The sequence below is a fragment of the Cyprinus carpio genome, chromosome B22 (genome assembly GCF_018340385.1).
Source record: "Cyprinus carpio isolate SPL01 chromosome B22, ASM1834038v1, whole genome shotgun sequence".
NCBI classification, from domain to species: domain Eukaryota; kingdom Metazoa; phylum Chordata; class Actinopteri; order Cypriniformes; family Cyprinidae; genus Cyprinus; species Cyprinus carpio.
The window spans coordinates 14,421,290-14,447,656 of record NC_056618.1 but is presented as its reverse complement, the minus strand read 5'-3'; the positions used below and the strand labels follow the sequence as shown (position 1 = coordinate 14,447,656).

The 26,367-nt window shown below is 38.9% G+C and overlaps 1 protein-coding gene across 39 annotated transcripts in view; it reads left to right on the top strand.

Annotated features, from left to right (window-relative positions):
* ptprsa (protein tyrosine phosphatase receptor type Sa) overlaps positions 1 to 26,367 on the top strand; it is a 204,921-nt gene that overhangs the window by 59,435 nt on the left and 119,119 nt on the right. For 38 of the 39 annotated variants that reach the window (XM_042749806.1, XM_042749804.1, XM_042749811.1 and 35 more), the window contains one exon: positions 25,480 to 25,648. In XM_042749806.1, the coding sequence (XP_042605740.1) occupies positions 25,564 to 25,648 (85 nt within the window). In that variant the 5' untranslated portion in view covers positions 25,480 to 25,563. Of the gene's footprint in view, positions 1 to 15,917; positions 16,051 to 25,479; positions 25,649 to 26,367 lie in introns of all 39 variants that reach the window. The other variant, XM_042749807.1, reaches the window with a different exon arrangement.

Here is a 26,367-nt window from a genome sequence, read left to right as displayed (position 1 = left end):
ATTGAAAATTAAGAATCCTGGACTCCTGTTCAGAATGCTAAATTAATATAATGACAGCTACAAAAAAAAAAAAAAAAAAAAAAAACACAACAATAAACCCTCGAAGCTGTAGAATAAAAAGCAACATTGTAATAATTTTAATCCCTGTTTTAGAACAGAGCCATCAACAGTTATACATATTGCCATCTAAATTCCTGTTACTATATTTCTTTTTTTAAGAAAAAGTATTTATTTTGAGAGTGATTATTATTGGTTCAATATTGCAGTAAATATTTTTATTTTTATTTTTATTTATTTACCATGAAGTAAAATGTCATCTTGGCAACTAGATGAAATAAATTAATAAAATTTATTTTAAGTATTTTATTTGGTTTTAGTTCATGCTTATTTTAGTTAATGTTTATCAGTAATCTTTTTTATTTTTTTTAATTAATTAATTAATTTTTTTTAATGATTTTAGTTTCAGTTAATATTAATAACCCTGATGAGAATTTAGGCAAATGTACTTAACTGCCATAAAAAATATTGCAAATAAATAAATATTTCAGTAAATAAACAATTTAAGCAAAATATGTCTACAGTATATAATTTTCTTGGACAGGTTTTGTGAGATTCACAAAATTAATATCCTTCTTCTCAAAGTAAAAGTCTATGGTTATTAACTGTCCCAACAAAGTATGATTTTAGATTTAGTTTAAAGCACAGAAAGTAAAATGTGGAAAACATTACATTCACTCCTGCGTGGCATTTCAGTTTCAAGCCTCTGTAATTATAGCTGTATTGTGTTCTTAGTGGGAATGAGGATGCATTCAACACGGCTGAGCCAGGGATGCTTTGCATTCTGCGTCAACGGGGCGTAAAAGAGCGAGCACGAGGGAGTTCACTTTCTCCATCTCTTCAAGCGAAAGGGAAAGATGATTTGTTACACGCTCAACATCCCTCAACCCTGGCCTCATGCGATATGACATTTTGACATGTAAATACAAGGCCTGCAGGATGTCGGTTGATAATATCATTAACTCCGATTTAATTGCAACATTGAGACGTCACCTGAAGATGTTTATGTTTATTGGCCGACAATGTTTTCTGTGCTGCTTTTCTTTTGTACATTCTTATTAGAAATTGTCAAAAAGTCTCCTGCCATTGAAAACATAATTGGAAAGTCAGATAAATTAAGAAAAACAAATCAGTCTTGGTACTGCATGCATAAGTAATCCATTTTAAAGTAACACAGCCTTTGGGGGAAAATACCAGCAAAATACCAAAAATCATTTTTGGTTGCCTTTCAGTGAACAATTCTTAAAAGTAGGGCTGGTCGATATGGCAAAAAAAAAAAAATTTTAGACTTGTAAAATTTCATTTCAGAATGTTTGACCGATTCTAATTTTCGTTTTTTTCAGGTTTTAAACATTTAACTAGTCAACTTAAAAACGTAACTACAACATGATTCCAACATGCACTTGATGGAAACGTTTGACTGTTGAGCTTGCATCTCAAACGTTAAATGATATTCTAAAAATGCAGGCGTCACATCTTTGTCAACGTAAAAGTGCATTCTATGTGAAGTGATATGTTCTACGTTACAGTCCTTCACAGAGCACATCACATGTGAGCGGATGATCATGTGTGCCATCATGTGGTGAGATTAGTTTTTTTGTCTTAATGGTTATCATTAGCATATTGTCAGTTTCTAATTGTAATGTTATTTCTTATATTTCTATTCAAAATCATGATTCCTTGATTAAAAAAATAAAATAAAATTGTGGTAAAACTTCAAATTCGAAGTCAATTCGATAAATAGGAAAAAATTTACATTAAATTTATTTATTTTTTAACAGTCTTAATGAATTTTTTTTCCACTATGAAGTATCTTGGAAAGATTTCATAGATGTTGATGGTTCTTCGTGTAACCATTGACGCCAAAAAAAATAAATAAAATAAAACAATTTGGTGTAGAATTTTTTTTTGTAACACTTTATAATAAGGTTTCATTTGTTAACATGAATATTCTACAGCATTTATTAGCTTTAGTTAATGTTAATTTCAACATTTCCTGATATCATTTTAATATTTGACAAATTGAGATGCCACCAGAGGAAGTTTACGATTGCCGACATAGTGTTTTTGTGGTAGGGCTACTGTTTTTTTGTGCCTTCACATTTAATATTGCCAAAAGCCTCCTGCCATTGAAAACATAATTGGAAAGTCAGATATATTGAGATAAACAAACTGACATGCAGAAGTAATCCATTTTAAAAGACCAACCGCCTTTGGGGGAAAATACCGACAACCTGCCAATGAGTCTGATATTGCGAGTCCAGGACGGAGCTGTTCATCTTATTTGTTTGTTTTCCTAAAGGCACCCTTTTTTTGTGCATTGTGAGGTTTTTATCCCAGGCATGAAGCCAAACTCACGCAAATGGGGATTCGCAGGGAATGAAATCCTGAGATTACCGTGCCTAATATCGCCTTGCGATCTGCTTTTATTAGCTCCATTATGTCCTCCATATCCTGACCTTGTTTCAGCGGCGCTAACATGGGCGTTTTATCTGGCCGTTGGGGATGGGATGGGGCTGAATGAATGAATGAATGAAGAGATGAATTGCATGTTATCTTCCTCCTGCGTGATTGGGGAGGTGATAATGTCGACAAACAGAGGGGTGTAGACTCCGCGGGTGGATTGCAGTTGACTAAACGAACCGGAGATGAGCGCTGGATAAAATGTGCTAACCAGGAGTGTGGCCTGCAATTGAATGGCTCTTCTACTTCTCTAGTGTCTCTCGCTTTGGGGAAATTGTGAGAGATTATGTCCGTCTGGAGTTTTTGTGGAGGATGTTTTCACGGCAGTGGTTTGGAGACGTTTAAGATTAGACTGAAATATTTTTATTTTTTGTAAAATGCACTCCAATAAACAACTTCAAAAGTTTATTTTTTTATTTTTTTATTGTATGTTTAGCATGATTCATTCTTAGTGTATGTACGTTTCGATTCAACTTGCTAATATGTCACGTTACAAAAGTTGCAAATTAGCATTATTAATGTAATTTTTGTGTCTCTTATCTGCCTCTTAAACTTGAGCACGAAGTACATACGCTGCACAAACTATTACCGTCTGAACCTTAATATGTGGATAAACTAATAAGTTAAGAGGCCTATACGCTGTAAATCACTGCACTCTTGTTCTTCAGATAGTCGGCGGAGAGACATGCTAGTCATTCGTAGCAGAGTCCAGTCTTGTTTAAGTTTAACGCCACGGGTTTTGAAAGTGATGGATGGCTGTCATTCCCTTTGTTTATCTCCACAGATATCTGAATCCTAAAACGCATGAAAGATCTGAGAAATCAAGCTAAATGTATTCAGCTGGGAGCCGAAGGTCAAGCTAACACGTTCGTGTGTGTGTGTATTTGGTGCTGTGATTCAATTACTAGCTGTTTTCTGAAGGGATTTGTGTTGCTTATATAGGCAGCCGTATTGTGGAGTTTATTTTGCCTGATGAAGTGCAGAAGTATCGAGTCGTCTGATATGAATATTACTTTCATGGATCAAATAAATCACAGACTGTAGTTTTTGTAGCGTTTATATCTATCGGTGTAGACGGGAGGCTCATGCATCAGCTCATGCATCCATTGCTGTGGCTTTGTGTTTTGTATCTCCGCCCACTGTGGAATCTGATTGGTCCAAAACCTGCTACTTATAAAATATTAAAACATCAAATTTTCTGATTGGTTGTGATCATGTCTGTCATCAAACATAATCTTTATTATAATTATAATTATTTTTTGTTTGTTTTTGTTTTTAATCTTACCTGCATCTGACAAATTTGTCACATAAATCAGAAACTTTTTTTTTTTTTCGATTTTGTTTTTAGATATTTTAGTATTTACATTATATATATATATATATAAAATATATATATATATATATATATATATTATATATATATATATATAAAATCTAATAAATGCATAATGTATAATAAATAAGTTTTTCTGTACTGTGTATATGCAAAAAAATTCTATACATTTTTTATTAAATTTTTTTTTATTTAATAAAATTTTTGTATTGCATTTAGTTTTTAAAATATATATTTTAAGTGTATAATTTTTTGTTCTTATCTTAAATAAATCAACATGGATCGATTAATACCTTGGATTTAGTCTGTACCATATGCATATGTTTAAAAATCCACTCAGTTCCAGTGTTTTTTTCCAGAAGCGGTTCTCGACTCTCAAACCTGGTGTGGTTTTGAGTGTGTTTTCCCGGTGAACCTGTTTAATGATGACTGCAATGCCTCCTGACAGGAGTTTTGAACATAAGACGTGCAAAATCGGCAACAAATCCTATGAAATCAGCAAGCGTTCGTGTCCGAGGAGCGTCAGCAGGCCTCCGAAAAACAGCGTATCGATTTCTGTATGCATGCCTCAGATATACATGCATCAGATATAAACACACACTCGACGGGACGCATGCGGCAGCTCCAGATCACAAAGACTCTGGCGCTTCAGTAATAAGATGCAGGAGCTGAAGGAGGCGCGGATGCCTGTTCATAGACTTACAGTGAGCTTATTGTAGGAGGAGCGTGCTGCATTTCAGAGGTCCGAATCAGACACTCACTGCTGGTTGGGAAGGCCTGTGTTTTCACTGCCTACTGAGATGATATCTTTTATTAAGACCGAGCCGAACCGAACCTCATGACTGATTTGGTACAACTTATAATCTTTTCAGTACACATTTATAATCAATGTTTCTTCAACGTTGCTTCATCGGTTATTTTGTGTTTAATTTATTTATTTTTTTATTTTTTTCAACAAAGGGGATTTCAAACTATATATATATATACACACACACACACACACACACACACACACTATATATATATATATATATATATATATATATATATATATATATATATATATATATACACACACACACACACACCACACACACACCACACACACACACACACACACACACACCACACACACACATATATATACATATATATACACATATATACATATATATATCCAGGTTTAAATACTATTTATATTGTTTCTATAAAAGATATGCAGGTTTAAATATTATTTATATAGTTTATATAATTTTTTTTATTAAAATCTAAATCCAATTAGTATAAAATGTCAGTATCAATAGCAAGACTTTTAATAACTTGTTTTTCTTATGAATGAAATTTACCTTGATGAATGCAAAAATTTAGGAAGATTTACATGAAAATAATATTAAGGCATAAAACTAATAAAAAATAATAAAACTTTAATAAAATAACATTATAAATAGTACTGTATTGATTTTATGAATGTGTAAATATTTATTATCAATATTTAAGTGCATACATTTATTATAAATATTTAAATATGATTTATTGTTTTAAAAATTACATTTTGTTAAAATGTAATATCAATGCCAGAGTGGGTATCAGGACTTTTGATAAATGTACAGTTCTCATAAATTAAATCAAAGATATTTGTTTGACCATTAGGCATCTCCTGCAATAATTTGGTTAAAAGGTTGAAATGTTGATATCAACACATCCAAAAATAAAGATCAATTTTCATTAAAATACTTAAGTTTGAGCTGGACAAATGCAATTTCTGCAAAGATCTGAATAAAATAAAGTGTCCAAATGATGTCTTTTTTTTGAGCTTTTCTTAAAATAACTAAAAGTTTCTGCAAATGCAATTTAGGACTGAATAAAATAAAGTGTCCAAATGATGTCACATTTGCTTTTAATAGTTCCCACTCAAAAAACATTGGATTTGTACCCTATTTGTGTGAAGAGCAAGCAATGTGTCACGATATTTTAGGACTGATTCATGAGAGGTGCATTAGGACGACATGAAAGAGAGAGTCCAAATGGTCTCGCTTGACATGCTTTGTGTAGACTATAAGATGATGAAATTATCTGTTTGTGTGTGTGTGCGTGTTGTTGTGCATGCGTGTGCATGTGTGCCGGCGTAGGCAACAGCGTGTGAGCTGGCGGGGAGTTCCGGTCTGTGTGGAATGAGGAGGCGAGCGTGTGACTGTTAGTGATGCACTCATATCCGCCCAAAAGAACAAAAGGAAATGCAGAAAAACACATAACGAGTGAAAATAGAAATCACAGTGCATTAAGAATACAAGCGGCCACTGAATATGTGAAAATACATTTTAAAAGAAAGGTGGAGCCAGGCACCAAATGGACGGTGTCGTCCGGGTCTTGCATGTGCCAGACAACAGAATTTGGCAGTTAAATTAATCCTAGCACTCTGCTAGCACTTACTTCAAAATGTGTGTCCATACGTTTAGCACCGATAAATTTATTCACTTCAGCTAGGGTCGCACTGAACACCCTTATTCGTTTAACTAAAAATGTTAGCTCAAGCAAAACAACAAGATCATGATGTCTTGTGACTCCAACACAGGGGCTTTGATAGCTTAGATGGTGGCATGATTTTAATTTGCGCAAGCTAATATCATTTACTTAAGTGTCTAGTAAACAAAAACATCTCTGTTAGCCATGAGGACACCGCAAAGGTTTGTGGTGCTTTTTCAGACTCCAAATAAGGAAGTATACCAAGTATGTTTCATGTTGTTCAGATGCTTTAATCTGAGGCCAGCATTTGATGTCCGTTGCCATGTTGCGCGAAGCTCCACGTGGGATATCTTAAGCTTCATGCCGGAAAGTTTTAACATCTCAGGGAAGCAGCTTGGTGACTTCCTAAACGTCTCTGTGGGCGAGGTGAAAATTTGGGGATCGTTGCGCGCAGCTGGAAAAAGTCAAACTAGCCAGAAAAACTAGCCAGTTTTTTTCTGGAAAAAGTGCATATTTGAGCTCAACTTATTATTATGGTTGAGACAAGTGTGAATTTTGGAGAGTCCCAAGACTGATATTAAAATAAATTATGATTAGCATAGGTGTCCCGTAGGGTTCTGTCCTCTGTCATATTGAGTTTTACAATGTGGCTTCTATAAGTCAAGCATGCCTAGTGACGTTTTATTTATCTTTGCTCTGAAGTGAAATACTCCTCCAATATGTGTTTGCTAAAAACATCCAGTGCAACGGTAATAATTGTTCATATGCTGGAGCTGCTCAAGTAAGGCTATTGATTTTCCTCCACTCTCTTCGGCATGTTTTTCTTTATTTTGCCTTTGGATTCCAGCTCAGTGTGGTCGGCTCTTGCACAACCCGTTGTGAGGTTTCCTCCAGCTTCTTGGATGCCGTTCAAGCTGGAAAATAGTAACACGAGTGAAATTCGATTAGGGCGACAGAAATGATGCTCATTTAAAAGGCATGAAAGTAGCTATCATCAATGGATTGCTTTGTCCTAGAAGGGGTTGCGCCTTTTAAAGATATGAGCCTCCATTGTTGAGAAGGGTGCTGCTGGCATAAACACACACACACACACATACACACACGCTTGACACACACGCTTGTCGCACACGCATGGTTTCATGCTTGCATTTTCATTTATAGCCAGTGCCTTTTTTTTCCAGATTTAAAGTCCTATGCATGTCTTCTTTTTTTTTTGTGAGATTAGAACTGAGCAATTTTTTGCTCTGTTTTTTTGTGCCGTTTGCAATTAAATGCAATGAAAAAATTAAGCATGTTAACACAGTTGCAGTAACGGTTCAATATCAACATAGAGTGCCTTTCAACCCTCACAATAGTATTTTGGTTTTAATTTCCCATTCACTTTGTCATATCACAAATGGTAGACACTCAAGTACTATAGAAACATATTAGCTGAGCTCCCACACATTTTTTTTAGATAATTATGGGCCATTATTTCGAAGCATAAACCATGTCATGGACATATATATTACTGTTAAATACATTTTTATTGCAAATTTAGGATGCAAATGATATTTTCTGAAAGGTATGATGTCCCTTTCCTAAACAGGGTTATAAAAAAATTATATAATTATAATAAATAATATAATTACATCCTCAATCGCATTGATATACCACCCCCCACCCCACACATTCATTTTAGTTTTTAGCGATATTAACTAAAAAATGAATGCTATGTCCACCCTGTCATGTGTATGTCCACTCTATCGAGTCTAAGTGGCCGACAGGGTGCACATTTTTAAACAACAACGACAGGGTGGACATTTTGAGCTTCAATTAGCATATTAGCTTACAGCAAACTGTGACTAGCTAAATATTTAGTCTGGTTGTTGAAGAGAATTTGGTATATTTAAACTTAAATATTTTGAAAATACTGTATTCGAATCACTTCTGGCATATTTTATGCCGACAGGGTTTACATGTTAAGCTTTTGCAAAGCAAGTAAGCAAACTCAGAAAAAGAGAATTTGTCAACTGTAAAGTCACCAATTTATTCACCTAAGCCATTAAAATTCCCGCCACTGAAGAGTCAAAAAAAACTGTTGTCCTGATATCACTAAAGAGGATGGCCTTTTCTTAAAGGGGCGGATTCTCCGATACGACAGGGTGGACAACCATTCAAGGGAATTTTATTTTTTATTTTATGATTTGAAAATATTCTACTATTATTAAATTTGAATGAGCAGTGCATGGGACAGAGCAAAATAACATGCATCCTCTTACACACACACACACACAAAAAAAAAAACCTAGAACATGTATCTAAAGAGCCAAGTAATGCATTTGTTACAAATATAAAAAACTTAGCCTAATATAACACACCCTTTCATAGTCATTTTTATGTTAAGTTATCATGGCAAATGAGTTATTTATGTACAGGACACCAAAAGGCAGTTATATTGACCCTAAAATAACCCAATGTGTGAACAATCATTTTATTATTTTTATTATACAGAGCTATTTGTTGTTTAATTTTTTTTAATCTAATTTTATTTTATGTGTCCGAATAATATTGGAGGATTGAACTCATTAAATTTTTTCAATCTTCTCCTTTCTGCCATCAGAATTGCAGTTAGGAGCTTCACTCTGGTTTCTAGATTATAAATATCAAAGACGGCTGACATTTGCCCTCTTAAATTCAGTTAGCAATGAGCAACAGCACGGATAAGCCCGCCAGCTGAATATTAATCTCTTTTCAGTGAATGTGATCAGAATCACTTTGCTTTTAAAATCATCAGAACAGAGAGACACATTTTCTGGATTACTGCAAATTAAGAACCGTAGTACCAAATTCATCTTATTATCAGAGGCATACAATAAAAATGTGAAATTGAAAAGTGCTAAATCCAACTATTATAGCAGGGTTTAAACCTTTGGTTAGTCCATGTATTCCTAGCATTTTGGTCTGTGGTGCTTATGTGGGAAATATGGCTTCAGTTTAAGCCTGGTTCTTGTTTTGTTCCCGTTCCCTGGTGGATCTTTCCTGTAGTGTACTTTCACTAGTGGCAAAAGTTCAGAAATCTTTTGTCTTCTCAACAGACAAGTCAAGGTACACGGAAGTCAAGTGTGTCATGGAAATAGCTAAAGTGCCTCATGCATATTTCATCTAGACGGGTGTCTGAAATGGAGTTTGTGAGTATATGTATGTGTGTGTGTGTGTGTAAGGGTTTTGTCCGGCTCCAGTATAGATTTCTGTCATGGTCTCCTCTGCGGATACTCTTTCTCTATAGACAGGCAAAGATTAACTGCAGCTCAGCTGACATGAGGGGCTTTAATGCTTACAGATGCATCCAGTTACCCACACAAATAACCACGTGAATTGATGCTAGTTCAAAAAGAGGCACATTCATGGTTGTTAATCTGGATCATTTTAATGATAACTTGCTCTAAAACTCCACTTAAGTTGACATCAACCCTTTCCCTATCACCATCTGGCTCTATTCTGTTATGTTAACACTGTTTTTCAAAATCTATTCCCAACTGATAAAATCACGTCCACCCTACATTTTCTTTGTTAAATATCCATTTTAGTTCAGAAACACATTTGTCAAGTTGAAGGGGTTTCAAATATTGACAGTATCTTGGAAAGTTAGTACACCATTTTTGGTGCTCATTAAAATTGTTTTGGAGATGCCAGGGTGTCTTAGCAAACTTGTTTACTAGTCTCCCATGTATTTGTCTCAAAACATAACCCTCTTCAGCTTCTTGTACCCCAACAAGACAATTCCCAGCTAATGTTTGTTGAGCCAGAGCCCAAGATCCATTGTTTACACAATGTTCAATTGTACCATGGAGTCATTAATCAGTTTGGGACACGGCTGCCTCTGAGTTATTTTTATCTCCCAGCAGGCTCTAGAGTTCTTTCAGGGCAACCCTGCTTTTTATTCTAGACGCCCCTCCAGCACTACTGCCAGCTTTACCACCAGCCCTGCCTATAAATACATTCACCTCTTCTTGGAGGCTTTGAAGTCCCCACTCTTGCTTCTTATACACCCTTCAACTTCAGAGTCCAACAGCAGACAGGAAGTCATGTGGCCCCTTCTCTTTCCAGAGTTGTGCGGGTCACAGGGAATGGCAGGATTATTCCCATGATGGACAGTTAAAAGAACAATTGCCAAGTTGGTGACGAGGGTAGGGTCATAAGCAGCCCTTCGGCTTGGACTTTTTTTCTGTAGTTGCCATGGAGAGCGCCAATTCACCTGACCTTTGACTGAGCATTTGGCTGAAACCAGACTGCGAGTCTGAACATGTGGGTGGAGTTTCAATAAACTCTGTTAGAAACATCATTCTAGTCTGAGCTCTCCTAAATGAAGGTGCTGTAAATTATAGAAAATATTACCCAGAATAGCAAAAAAAGAAAAAAAAAAGAAAAAAGCCTTTCCACTCCACATTCCTGTATTTTTTCTACTTCCACCCCATCAGCTCAGTGTCAAACCAAGTTCTCCACAGTTATGGGGCTAAAAGTGAGTTTTCCCAGTCCCTCTATTTTTAGCCTTCGCCTCGGGTTGAGATGAAACGGGAGCTGAAGGAATAGGAGGAATTTGGGTTTTTCAAGAAGCCATCATTTCATTTTTTCTCTTTCTCAAACTGCCAATACATGCCTATTGTTTTCGTTTTAGCCACTGCTAAAATGGCCAATTTCTTTGACCAGGGAATTCCCAGAATAAGGCAACTGCTTTCTCCCTATGGCATGCACGGTCCAGCTGGAGTCTCTACCTTTTTTGCTAAGCTGTTGTGAATTCCCATGTTGCCCTAGGGTCACATCAGGCTAGACAGTTCTGTCAGGGGTCATATCTTGTGTAGTTGAAAGCTAAATGCCAGTGTGGTGTTCTTCAAAATGCAAGATTGCCCATTCTACATTTAAGTCTCCGTTCCTTGTAGCTGTTCATAAACAGCCATGTTTTGTATGTATTAATTTTGTTTTTATCAATCAATGTTGTCTCGAGTCCTGGGGAGATCCTATCCGCCATTCGTGTCTGCGCTGAATGCGAAGTGAGCCACTTGACTTGCAAATAGATGCAAACGTGAGTGGCGTATCACGCTTGGGTAACTGAAGAAGGATCAGTGATGCTACCCATAGGCAAAGATTTATCGGCGGCTCCCGGCTCTCCAGAGGACAAGCCAGCCTTTCCCCTTTAATTCTGTGTGTGTGTGTGTAACCTGCAAACTCCCACCTCAGGATTTAATGGAACTTCCGGGAGACTTGCCATTCATGGTACAGCGACTGCAACGCTGCTCTCAACAGCAGCCTTAATTGCTTTCAGCACAGTGGCCATTTAGTTAAAACAAGCTTGCTGTCAGGGAACATCCGAGTACATTCAACCCTGAAACATCTCATGCAGGCTAATCTCCGCCACCGCATTGCCACCTTCTCGAACCTAAAGTAAAATCCCAAGCAAGGCGCCTTAGATTAACTTTTAGGCCCAGGGAGCCGATGATGAAATAACTGTGTTAAGCTAGCGTGAAACTTCCGGACCAAGACTCCCTGCCTCCGCAACATGCTCTAGCCTAAATGGACCCCTGCAGCTCGGACCGTCTGTTTGACATTGATACTTCTCAGTACATAATTGATATTCACCTGTCTCCTCTTAGACAAGGGTTAGATTAAGGTTAAAACCAGGGGGTTTCGAAATGCCATCCTTAGGTTTATAGGCAGAAGGTTGAAATGGCAAATCAGCTGAGATTGTCGCCGCAATGAATTCGTCCCTAGCCGTAAAACCTCTCCCCATACATTAACCTGCTCTTTAAAGGTTAGCGTACGCCCTCGTTCCATGGGTACAGAGCCACTGCTAAATGCGCCACGCACGTAATGTTGCCATTGCTGTAGCGTGCTCCAACTAGCCTGATTGTCCCCATCATATTGTGTTTATGAAAAGATATTTCTCTCACAGTGGTGGCTGATTAGCTAACTAATTGTTAGCAGCGTAAAGGGAGGCCAGGCTCAGACGTTGGCATGCAGAGAGCTGCGCATAACAGTTCCACTCCCACACGCTCATTAAAATACCATTCGGAGACGGGTTATTTATTTTAGTTGTGGAATGCTGGGAAGGGGGCTGCCTAGCACAGGGAGGAGAAGGTAGTTTATTTCGTCTGAATGGACAGCTGACTGTGGTTTTTCCACGTTGACACGGAATGTGGGATTTGGTTTTCGCGAAGCTTATGATAATTATCCCCACTGCAAGCTAATGAGAGTGGAGAGTAAACAAAAACATCATGCGTTGTCATTCATGTGAGGATGCTAATCTCTGAGGGGCTTTCTTTGCTAAGACTTTCTTTTTCTTGTTTGTAACGGAAGCTAGTATGCGAATTATGAAGGTTTCAAGGGGTTCGACTTTTCTAGCACATGGCAGTGTTTAGCGCAATTTTTTTAGCTAAATTTTGTGCAGGTTTTCCGTTCGTTTAGGGTTTTATTAATTGTTTTTTTGTTTTTTGTTTTACCACAGTTTAGCAGTTTTCTAGCACAGTTTTGCTCAGTTTGCCAATTATCTGAAATACTTAAATGTAACTTGTTTGTGCTACATTTCCAACTTAATAATAGTGATAATGACAGCACTTGTCACGTTCTGTTAGTGTAAATGAAAACTGCTTGAACTTTATACTGTTGCTCCCTCCTCAGGAAAATATTATTTTTTATATCTAGCTTTTATTTAGCCACAAAAGAAACTGTATTTGTGTATGTGTAGGAATATGTAGCTTTTAGACTGACATTTTGTTTTGATGTTCTTGCAGAGGGTTTGCAGAAGATTCAATTCTTGGATGTTTTCCCTTGCTGCTTTTTTCTCTTTTTTTTGACAGAAAATAGGTTTCGTGAAACATGCACCTTTTTGTCAGTTTCCTTCAACAACCCATCAAGCCTCTTTTGTGTGGCCACATGCCTTCCATTTGTTTATGTGTGCTTAAAACATATTGTGTCTCTGCGACTGCCTTTCAACCGTGTGTGAGACTGAGAGCCCCCCACTTACCGATTGAAGATTGTTTTCTCTAGCCGAGTGGTGGCTGAGTGAGAAATCTGGAGAGAAAACGATGGATGAGGAATGAGAGGGAGAGCGAGTGAAAGAATGTCAGAAAGTCAGGGCAGATGGACAAAAGGCCCAGTGTTATCGGCCCCAGCAGATCGGCCCCCAGAATGCCACAGCTGGTTCACATTTCCACGGGGAGCGATGGCGGCCGGTTGCACTCCTCTCTTACTGACCCCATCCTTTTCTCTCACACACATACTAAATCTGGCCCTTAGCACACACTCGCTGAGCTACGCTGCACGACAGACCCTGACTGTGTTTGGAATGAAATACTAGTTTACTCCTTACTACAAATTATGTAGTATGTTCAAAATTGAATTCTAGTTTATTCCTTACTGAAAATTGGGTAGTAAATACTGCATATATATTTTTTTAAACTGCATGTTCAAAATGGAATACTAGCTTACTCTTTAATTCAAATTGTGCAGTACATACTGTATGCTGCATACTAGCTTTTAAAAATTGCATGTTCAGAATTTAATAGCTACTAGCTTACTCCTTACTACAAATTACGCAGTATATACTGCATACTAGTTTTTAAAAACAGGATATTCAAAATGGAATACTAGCTTAATCCTTACTGAAAATTATGCAGTATATACTGCATACTAGTTTTTAAAACTGCTTGTTTGAAATCGAATACTAGCTTACTACTTTCGAAAAATTGTGAAGCATATACTACATACTGCATACTAGTTTTTAAAACTGCATGTTCAGAATGGAATACTAGATTCCGCTTTACTAAAAGTTGCGCAGTATGTACTGTATACTGCATAGTAGATTTTAAAAATGACATGTTAGGAACAGAATACTAGCTCATTCCTTACTACAGATTATGCAGTACATACTGCTTAATAGTCTTTAAAAACATGTTCAGAATGGAATTCTAGCTTATTCCTTACTGAGAATTTTACAGTAGGTACTGCACTAGGTTGATGCACTAGCTTAATCTTTACTGAAAAACGGTGCAGTATATACTGTATACTGTATGCTAGCTTTTTAAAAAAATTGCACATTTGAATTGAAAACCAAAAAAAAACAAAATTACAATTACAAACATAAACCTTACAATTCCAATTTTTTTTTTTTACTTTTTTTTTTTTTTTTTTTTTTTTTTTTTACATTTTCTGTAACATGTTTTGCAGTAAGTGTTTTAGTATGCTACATTGTCTTCAGCAAGTGGGATCTAGAAATCATCTTGTACATAAACAAAAAAAATATTTCTAGAGATTTCTTCTGCAGTATGCATACTAAACAATGCTTTTTCCTCAGTAATTCTGTGTTCTAGTAGCTTCTTGACCAAAACAAAGTTAAATTGAGCTTCAAATAGAACTTAATTTTGGAGATCTAACAGCATGCTGTGAAAGTTTATTGGGCAAAATTAAAAGAAACGTTGAGTTTATTGGCTGTGCAATATGTGAATGTTGTTTTCTCGAGTGTTTTTGTTGTGGCGCTTCACATTCTTGCTTCTAAATTGACTTGCGCACACAGAAACTACCCTTAATATGGCCCGTTAGGCGGTACCTCTGTTTTACAAGTGTATTTGTTCTAGTCCATCATTTTTACATGACTCCAGACAAATCTGTTTTCATCCAGATCCACCATGTAGTCCCTGCATGTGTGTAAGCAACCCCCACCCGTGTGCTTCCGGGGAATATCTTGCTCTAGTAAACAGGGCTCCCTGTGCAGTTTCTCTCATGTGTGTTACATACATGAGCTTATTCAGTCCCACTCTGTAATCCCTACTGCCTGTCTGTTTGGCCCCTCGGGCCTTGTTACCATTCACACTTGCTCAATCAAGCTTTTGCTCACACAAGACAGGACAATTCTTATTGCCCCCGCTTGATTGGAGAGGGAATGTTTTCCATGCAAGACTTATGTGATTATTTCACTTACATTTGCGAGTGCATCCTTTCTAGGAGTTTGTTTCTGGGAGTCTTTAGCCTATAGATAGATAGATAGGTAGGTAGGTAGGTAGGTAGGTAGATAGATATTACTTATTGCGTAACTGACCCAAATTCGAATGCAGTTTGGGTCATTTTTGTCTTTAATATGAATTTTTGTCACATTTTTCACATTTTATAAGCATCAAAAACCTAAAATAATAAAACAAACACAATTTTAAAACAACCATTTCCAAACAGCCATTTTATCTTATTTTATTTATTTATTCTTATTTTCAAATTCTTTTTTTCAAGGGGTGTTGTTGTTATAAAACATCAGACCTTTGTTAGATTTGGTCTGCTGAGCCTGTCTGGAACCCACATTTTCACCATGGGAATATGCTCAAGGTTGCTAGGCTTGGGAGAAAGCATCTCCCCTAGCAAGGTATGCTGTGGAAAGTTTCCCTTGGACTCGATATGATTTCTAAAGCACTCTGGAAACTCAACAATGCAGAGGTTTGCCAAGAAAATATATTTTGGAAAAGGCTCCTGCTTCTATTTTAGACAGAACTGGACAGCAGTAACAAAACCCGGCTTGATATTCTGGATAAACATGAGCGTTTCAGAATCACACATTCTCTCGTTCTTCCCAAACACGCAGGCAGGCAGCTCTTCCCTTGAGATGGCAGATCCGAGCCAGCCATATGGAGCAGGCTGCATCTTGCTGAGCACGCCTGACGACAGCCGAACAGCTTGGGCTGTACTGGAATGACAGCCTTCAGTTCTTTTACCAGGTTTTCCAAAACCTGCTTCTTTTGCTCTCTCCCACTCTCTTTGTTTTTCACTGTACTTTTCCCCCCTCTTCATAACCAAACAGATGGAATGAGGGACTAGCATCACATGTTTAGCAAGCAAACACACTTATCCGCTGACAGCTCCATCCTGGCTTAACAATCTGTCTCATTCAAGCACCTCCCTAAATGATAACCACCCTTAGCTGTCATCCCAGAGTGCACTTGAAGGCCTAGAGTTCACACGTCAGGTGCCCGCCTCATCTTCCCTCAGAGAAAAAGATGATGAGAATAGCAATATCACAAGAGTGTACCCTTCAAACACAAACTTCCCCTTTTGAGGTAGCCAAAATGCTAACTATGGCAACGTAAGGTTGTGTTGTTCTTTTTCATTTCATTCCCTCCTAGCACAGTTGGTGGTTCACCAGCTGAGTTGTGTTCAGCTCTTCTTCGGCACCTCCTCCTACCCGTTTCTCCATAATCAACAGACGTGCCCACCAGGTGGCTGGAGCGGAGAGACCAGGAGAAAAGAGCGTCACAGCTTCTTAATTTAAAGTATTCAAATACCCCACGAGTGATTTTGATTAAGTCGGCCCACACATTCCCATTCACACTCAGCGGGTACTAACCAGACTTGGGCGGTGAGAAGGAGAAGGGGGGCTTCCTATCCTGTTATGAACAGAACAGCTCTCTGCTTTCTTGTACACACAAAGAAACTCTAGCCCAAAGTATCGATGTTAGGTTTGGAAATAAAGTAGCTGTATCTAAGATAAGAATTAGAGTCTATTTGTCTGCATCTGATTATGGATCTCATGAGAGCTTTGAGTGTTCCTTGGCTAATAGCAGGATCTCTAACAAGTCATCGAACCTATAGTATTGGATTAGCTTTTTCACAATTTCACGTGCTGCCAATTGTTACAGTAATGAAAAATTGATTGTTGTATAATCAGCCTGACTTGCTTGCGGGAAAATGTTCCTCTGTCAATTCCGTCTGCCCAGTCAACCAATCACCGAGATCGATTCATCGGATTGACCCGATTGTGCTTGCTCTCATTCGCCATTCTTCCCTGAGCTCTCAGATGCTCTCATTTTCTCCCTTTTTAGCCTGTCCCCACGAATGTGAATCAACTGAGCATTGTTGATGGAGGGGTTCTGCGAAAGGACAGAGCGAGGCTCCCGGTGTAGCGTTGTCGTCCTCTTACCTGGTTGTTCTGCCGACGTTTGTCATTTCTTTGACCGCTCTGACCCTCTGGACGAGCTGGAGGCCGCAGGTTGGCTGACGCGCCACAGCTAAGTTGAGGTACTGTCTCGCAGCTCAGAGGGCCTGTCAGATCTCTTTAGAGATAAAGAAACGAAGGCGCCTCTTGCTCTCATGCTGACTACACCTCACACCATGCAGCTCTGACTTAACGCCTAAACCAGTGTTGAAAAGGGCCAGTTTCCTGACAAGAATGAAGCGCCTACAGGTTCCTTCACGGCACGCAATGCTGGCATCTTTTAATGCTGCTGTTCGTATTGTGTGCAGACGTAGGAGTTGAATGCATTTGTTTTTGATGGTCTTGCAATATTATTCCCAGCAAGTGTGGTTCCTAACAGGGAGAGCAAGAATGCTGCATGGTTAAAAAAGAGCTTTAACCAGCTGCTTGACCTCTCACCTTTGATCCCTCCTACAAGTCTTCAGTTGTCCGAAGAGGTAATAAGAACTTCTTTTGGGTGGCCAGGGAAGGATTTGTTGGGCAATGGTCAGGGCGTATTCTGATGCAACACAGCGTCAGTGCTGAGCCTCAAAGAACACTGCATGTCCTTCATGAGGTCGAACTCCAACAATAACCTAGTGTTTCGATGCCTGTTTATGAGTGGTACTTTCATATGCAGACAGCGTAGTCTCTGTTTCCTCAGCGGCTTTTTCAGGGACACATCAGAATATCTAGCTGCCCAAGTTGAGGCTAACAACCCCTCTATCCCATTCCTACTGAGCATGTGGGGTCACCTCACCTCCAATTCTACAATCCCTCCCTTGTGCAGCCCAGTTAGCGAGATTAGTAACATAGGAAAGTGCAAAGTAGAGCTCCCGGGCCTCTATTTGCCTTTCCTCCTTGCAGCTTTTATAATGGCCGTAAAAAGTGGCCAGTTGTTATTCTCGAGCTGGGATGGAGGGAGGTGACAGACAGGAGCCTCAAACCCAAACCTGGCCATCTGTTTTCTGTCTTCAACACGTGTGTCTCTCTCTCTCTTTCATTCTCTCGATTCAGCAATTGAACCCGGGGACACTTACCTCACTCGCACACATTCACATCTGCCTCAGTGTGCTTTCTCCCGAGGCTCCAGTCGCGGTCAGAATGAGATTATACACTCCTGCACCCACTCACCACAGTGCTGTCATGTAATTACAGTGGTGAGGAGTCAATGTGCTTGAGCAAAATGGTTTTATTATGGTGAGTAAAGGGGTGAAAAAATCTGAATTCCCTATTTGTTGCCACAGCCACCATTAGCGCGGCGCTCTTCGCAAATTCGGTGCAGGGCCTGTCGAGTGGAGCATGTATAAACAAGGTGACGAATTGACCCTGGGGTTGTTAATTAGCACAATGAAGTTATTTCAGTTAATGGTACTAGGGGGGCGCTGGCGTCCTCGAGGAAAGAGCTCTTAATCTGAACAGCTCCACTTGTATAGTTCAGGTGCAAACTGCCTCTCAGCACAGAGGAGGGTATGCTAGTGCACTTGGGTTCAACAAAACTACCTGTGTTGCGTTTAGTGCCCAAATACCAGGACGCATTGTATCCCACCATCAGTAAAGGACAGGAGCTTACATTCATGTTGGGATTCTTTGCTTCCTACCATGAGAGCAGGATGTTGTCTGCAGTGTAGAGCACTAACATCCTGCCTGCGGCAGTGTGGTTACACCTAGCCTTAATGGATGCGCAGTGCTGGAATGCTAATGCAGTCCATACACCCCACCTCGGGCTGCGCCGCCAATAACAGTGAGTGGCAGCGTAATTGTCCACCTTTGAAAGGAACCATCCCATCCTCCGGAGCAGCTGCCAAATCATAGGTTGCCAGCTTCCCAAATAACAATTTATGTACCTTGATTTGAATGATTCCATACTGCAATCCCGTAGCAACTATGTAGAGCTGCTATTTACCCAGCTAAGAAAAGTATTCCAATTTCCAAGGGGCACCTGCGCTTAATGTAATTTTATTCCTTGCTGGGGTCCGGAATATAAATGCGTGCCGATATTTCTGGCTCTAGGGTGGCCCTTGAAAAGCTCTTAGTTGGGTCTTAAAGGGCAGGCATTGCATGTAGATGGCTTGGTGAGAATCCAGAACATAACGTCATTCTTCTTTCAAGGACTAATGCAGATCGCAGCCAGGCCAAATTTGTAATTAAATTTGCCTTTGTGAATGGTACAGTCGAGCATGTCAAAGACCTGTCTTTTAGACAATATATCCTACACTGAAAATATCCAACTGCTTTTACATTTTAGTACACAATCAGAAAACTTTATAGCTGATTGGCTAACCAACATTTTTGCAAGTGAAATGGCTTTACTAGTGCTGTGTTGACATTTCTGCAGCTCAACTAGCAGAGCATTAGCAATGCCAGGGTCATGGGTTTGATTCCCAGGGAATCCAAATTTATACCTTGAATGCAGTGTAATAAAAATGTTGACACATTAGTAGTTGAAACTCTCAGTTTGGGGTGGGATGCACTGAAGATGCAGCATATTAGTTCATCAGAACCACTAAATATGATTTGTTATTGCTATTGCTACTTGGTTGAAGGTAGTAGTAGGGAATGGGGACATTCTCATTATAGAGAGTATTTTATTGGATAAAATGTATGTAGAACTGTCAGTCTTCTGTCAGCTGTCAGCTATCTTCTAAAGGTTTATTTCATCCCTGTTTAGGAGTGTGCTAGCACATAGATGTTAGCCTCAAAGCTAACAGATATGAACTAAAAGCCTCAAAGCTTTATGTGAGTACCGTGTTTGACTGCATTGCAGCACGTCTGTTCATCTCACAGAAGTGAAAGGACTCTTGGATTTATCTCCCTGAAAGCACAAAGGTCAAACGTGCCACCTGGTTTTCTCAGAATGACATATCAGCATGAAGCAGTGCTCGCTTTGTTCCGACGCGTGCACACATACACTCCCTCCGTTCTGGTTGTACTCAAGACTCAGAATTATGTAACGGCTGTTTGGAGAGGATATAGGAGAAAGACGTTTTCTTGGCAAAAGCCCCCTGCCTGCTTCTCTTGCCTCTCTCTTCCCTGCCACTGTTCTGCATCTTAAGTGGAGACAGAGCGACTCCTGCGTGTGTTATTTTTCATCAAACATTTCATCTCGGCTCCACGGCACACAGAGAAAGGCTGTAGATCATCTCTCTGCCATTGTAAACAAACACAAAGGCAGGAGGCTTTGGTCACAGAAGACGTCGCTGTCTTCTCTCTGTGTCTCTGTGGATTGCAGCCATGATGTCGATGGAAGGTGTGTGCCTTGAAATGAGAGGCAATCACCTGATAATGCTGTGATTGTTATGCATCTGTGTGGCGCATTAGAGGGAGAGGATAGAACTGGCAAAATATATTTACATAATGCTCCCACAAATGCATGCAAATGCATATGATTACTCAACACTGGCAGTGTACGGCGAGGCTTTAGGATGAATCTCACTAAATCTGTCAAGACCATGTCCTGTTTATTTTCATCACAAGTCAGATTTCACCCTAAAATCAAAAGACATTAATATGAAATTGTAGATTACAGAGAAAATGAAGTAGATATAGTAGACATTGGATAAATATTTATACATTCTCATTTTCTATCTATCTATCTATCTATCTATTGTAGTATTTGTTGCTTTGTATTTAATGTTATAGTATTTAGTATATTTATAGTAATTTAAGTTATATTTATGTTAATGTTATGAATGATAATTAATAGTAATGATTATAATATTTCTTGTAATTATTATCATAGTTATTATAAAAATAATAACAACAAAATAAAAAAATAACAATTAACTTAATTTAGTATTTTAATTGAAATTATACTTGCATGTTTTTTTTTTTTTCATTAACTTAGTATTTTAATTAATTAGTACTTTTTGCATGTTTTTTTTTGTGAAAATTATACTAGTGCATGTTGGTAAAGTAAGTAATTGGATCAGGTCAAATAAATATATATATATGAGGTGAGGTAGGAAGTACCATCAGGTCAGTATTGTTTTTGTCACAAATAATGCATGTCACCGGTGCTGCAACTCTCTTGGTCCTTGGTATTGAATTTCACATTGTTTTTTGTATACTTGTTTTAAATGATACATACTTGGATTTACAGTTGACTTTAAATGTCAGCTGTACTGTCAGAACTGCAGTGGAAATGGTAGCTGAATTGTGAAAGCACCTCTGGCTGAATTTGCCGTAGGGACGAATGCTGGCCTCTCTCTGTGCACTCTTCAAAATGGCATCTTGGACAGCAAAGAAAGACAAACACGAACTCAAGCCACCTGGACTACACAGTCAAATCTGGCACTGACATGAAAGCCAGATGTGTGTGTGTGTGTGCTCGAGCTCTCTCACTTTACAGCCGCGGACAGACACATAAGTGTGTGTGTGACCACAGGAGTAGTGTGTCCTTGATAATTGGACTGAATCAAGAGCCATTCACAAGGGCCTCCGTTGCCCGTAGCATACGGAGGGAATGGCGCCATTACAAGGGGCTCTTTAAGGGATATTACATTCGATCGTAAATAGAAATGGCCGCTGCATTGTTTTATGAGACCCCTCTGAGGTCCTTTGTCTTGAATCTGGTTTTAAACCATAACGTTTTTTAGTGCGTGTATCTAATCAGAGGGCCAAGCAAAAAAATCAGGATCCCATGTTCTTTTCCACTCATTTTTGGCAGAGGGATTGTGTTTAATGACATGCTACTCACTTCACAGCGTGCATCACTTGTTTAGCTAATATAGAAGTGTAATTAGCATTCGTTAGCTTTGTAATGCTAATAAATCTTCATTTGTAGCATTGGGATGTTAGCAGCCCTGCTAGTTTGCTATCACCTACAATATCTTGAGTCAAACATGACTATAGGGGTTAAGAGAGCGTTGCAGACAAGTTGTAGCACGATGTCTTTGCGATCACGCCCGATTGTGTGGTTATCAGCGGTTTGATCTCTATATTGAGGAACGCTCTCTGGGGTGCTTAATTGGGAGTTTTAATTGGACGTTCGCCATGGTTTCTTCCCTCACACAGACTCACTGGGGACTCCGATCTGGCTTCCTCCTCTGATTATCCAGCTTTAAAAATCTCTCTCACACACACACTATCGTCCTCCCAGTTGTTATGCAGCTGCATCTGTTTCTTTTCTAGGCATCTGCATGGTAGTCTCTTAATTTTTTTTTCAGATTTTTGCGTTCTTGCATCAATCTGGTTGCACAAATCGGGATGAACTGCTTCACGTATGCACATAAACTCAGTGCTAGCTGTCTTTCTGTTTTCGTTTCTCAGCACTGCGGATTTCATAACGATCACTCACATGAATGTGAGCGCATTAAATGCAGCATGCGCTTTCTGCAGCCACGGTTTGTACTTGGCCATTCCAAATGTTTATGACTCTTCTTCAGCATTCATTTAGAAGATTGTTATTTCTGTTCACGCGCTACAGTGCAGTTGTGTCTTGCCCCATTTTAACACTCCTATTATTTCCTGCGACCGCAGGGCATGCATCTTTTCATGCACCCCAGTTTGAAATGGCAGATCTTTCAATCTTTCACTCTCTTTTCTGTCTGTCATCGTATCTCTCCGTTTCAGTGCCGAAACCGACATGTTAGCATTAATAATGCATGGAAACGTGCAGGATTAGGAAGCCAGCCAGTCATGAGTGCAGCCCTGATTGCATCTCACCACTAAAAATAAAAAACAAAAAGAAAACACACACTCATATGGCATATCGCCACTGTCTGGAGGTAGCAAGAAAGATAGGAGATAGAAAGACCTGGAAAGATAAAACTCCTGGGCATGCATAAATGCACGTCTCAAGAGCCGCTCGACTGACTGTCAGTGGTTGCAATGCTGGTATCCACAGGCATTGCGTATCCTTGGCTCATAATGGCTTGTTTAAAAAAGCTTGGGTTATTTGGAGTTTGGAGGTGTGGAGTTTCGCACCAAAAGTTCTTCTATGTACCGAGTGTGGCACGATTTTGTGTCAGCATCAAATGCATGCAACACATTGTTAAGAATGGCATGCCAAACCATAATGGCATGACGCACAAGTTGTTGGATAGTGTCTGTGCGTGTAATGTCGCTCCCCAACAAGTCCATAACATTTGCCTCTCCATATAGCTCAATTATTTATACACACAGGTCCTTGTGCATATTGCATGACAGTGCAGTTGAAATGTGCTTTTTTTTTTCAGCCTTTGGGGGCTAGCCAAAGTGGGGAACATAAATTGAGAGCATTTGACTCGTGAAACATCTTTATTCTGACGTCAGTTGGGATTATTAACTTTTGCACCAAATTTTGTACTTACAAATGCGAAATTGAATCGTTTCACCCTAAGCGTGATACAAATTTGACTGCCTTTGATGAATGCATTGTTAGTTTGCATTTCGTTGTAGCACATTGTTGCAATGAAACTTCAAACCTTCACGTTCCAGACATGGTGAACGGGAGCTGCATTTGGAATCTGACTTGGACAGCCAGTGTAGGGGAGCGTCGTAAATCAGGGCAGACATATTTCTCCTCTTTGTCTGGGCATGCCGTGCCCGCTTTGGCCCTCTGTTTGTGGCGCTCCAGAGCCAAATCCCTCGATGGACATTTTCAATTGTTTATGTGAGGCGCAATTTCAAGTGTCGCCATGCAGGTTGACAGGAAACCCCAAGCTGACAAGCCAGCTGTCACTAGGTCCTCACTTGCGCATTATGACTTCCAGGCTCTCTGGAAACGTAACACGCCACACTAGAGGAGCACAAATAGCTATGCAGACTGACACGGTGTGTGTGTATGTGATGGCTGTGTTATTGTGTTGATCGCAGCAGAAGGATACAATAGACCTATTATGAAAGTTTGAAGTGTTTCACGTGCCCTCCGAGGAGGAGAACAAGAGTGGACTGTTGCAGTGCGTTATGTCAGCACCCACAATCACATAGCTATCTTGGCTTCTTGGTAACATTTGACTGTTTAGTTTTCATTGTTGATGACTTCTCTTTATTTTTTTGTATAATTTTTATATTAAATTTGGGACAATATTATTGTAATATCTCATACAGTATTATTAATAGTATTTTATATAATATTATAAAAAATATTGTCAAAGTTTATTTTTTGGGAATACATTTTGGCATTTTTATTTCTAATTTATTTAGACATTTATCAGTTAATTTTTGCTTAAAAATAATATTTTTTGCAAAATAAAAATATTGTTATTATTTATTTTTATGAAGAAGGTATAGTGTGTCAGTACCATGTCTATGTTGTATATTTCATTTTACATGCTTATTTCTCTTATTTGTTAATCTTTGACCATTTTTTTAACACTTTAAAAATTTAAAAAATTAAATTTAATAAAATATTGAAAAATATTTGATTAAGCTTGAAGTTAACCTTTTTTATTTTTTCTAGAAAAATATTTTTTAAATTAATTCACTTAAAGCATTTAGTGGTTTTATTTCGAATTTATAAATATCATAGACTTTTAATATCAGCCATTTGTCAGTCCATTTAGTAGTTCCTCAGCTTCCACTGTTGGTCCTCCACCAGATCCCCAGGGCACAAATTAAAAAAAGTGCCATCTTGGACTGCGACTTGTTTGAACACCCTTACTGAGTCACACAGGCCTGGAGGTTCATCTGCAGATGCTATAGTCACTCTTTACAGAGTCCCAGCGCTGCATGTCAACATCTCTTTCATTCTCGACGTGAGCGAGCACTTCCGAAAGCAACTACACGTGTTCGCGCGTCTCTTGCCATCTTGCCATCTGATGTTCTTGCCATCTTTAATTAAATGGTGTACAAGCACGTTCGCTGGGTTTCCGCCCCACATGTGTGAGAAACACAGCAACCCGCGAGTCGACTCCCAAGGCAGAAAGCAGTGACGGGGGGATTAATCGCAATTTGGCTAAAACAAAGAGACGCGTCTGAAATATTGATGAGTGTCTTGGTAATTACAAGATGGGCGGATAAGTAAATAATGACAAGATCCAGCGATAAAGCCTGACTAATTATGAGTTGTGTGAAACTGTAATTGGGAGTCTGAGGGAATATGAACAGGCTCAAACTGAGCCTTCTGATAAAGCGTGTGAATGTACTTGATGGTTGACTGCTGAAACAATGTTAACAATGTTTATATATTTCTAGATGTATGTCTTTGTGTTTTTATTGTCTGTGACCGTGAGCGTCATTACTCATCGGCATTCTCCTGTTTTCTCTCCTCCAGAGTGCCAAACGTCCAGCGTGCCGACCCTTCGTCTCCAGCCTGTGGGGCCGTGGCTCTCCAGCCAGGTCAGAGGTCATCTGCGACATGATGCCGGCCAGCCACCTGCCTATCCTGCTCTCCCTGAGTGCCCTGCTGCTGTCTCCGCTGCTCACCGGCTCCTTGGCCTTATGTAAGAGCAAACTAAGATGAAACTTGAGTTTAAGAGTCAAGTTTAAGTCTCAAGTGTGTCAGAACTCCAGAATAGACCTATTTTTTTCTAGAATTAAGAGTTAGTGCCATGCAAATGTTAGGACTTTTGACCTAATATTGGCTGATTCAGTGGTTGAGGGTGGCCATTTTTGGGTCGACACGACGTATTATCATTGCCGGCCCAATAATGGCCAAATCAATGGTTAAGGGTGGCCCTTTTGAGTCGACATTGACGTATTACCATTGCAGACCCAGTATTGGCCATTAAAGTTTGCATTGGCACTAAACTCAAGCTTTACTTACCTACTAATTGATAGGAACTTCAAAGACAGTTTTGTTTTTCATTTATGTTGGTGTTGATATTTTTATCTGTAATTTAATTAGTTTTATCTGTTAGAATGTTCACATGATTAAATTGCATCAGAAAATGTGTATTTTTTTTTAGGTCAATTGAACTCAAAACTAAGCTAATTATACAGGTCTTGTTTAAACTGATTAATCAGCTAGTCATCCAGGCAAACCACCGACTAGTAGGTTTCATAATCACTAAAAACAAAACCGTGTGGGTTTAAGGATCTCCCCGTACACGTAGAGACATGAAGCGCGAGATCACTGTTTATCGGATTATCTCTCTTTTCCGCGTGTATATCTCTTCATCAGACAGATCGGGGCTTGCGCTGTCTTTTAATTTCCAAGGCT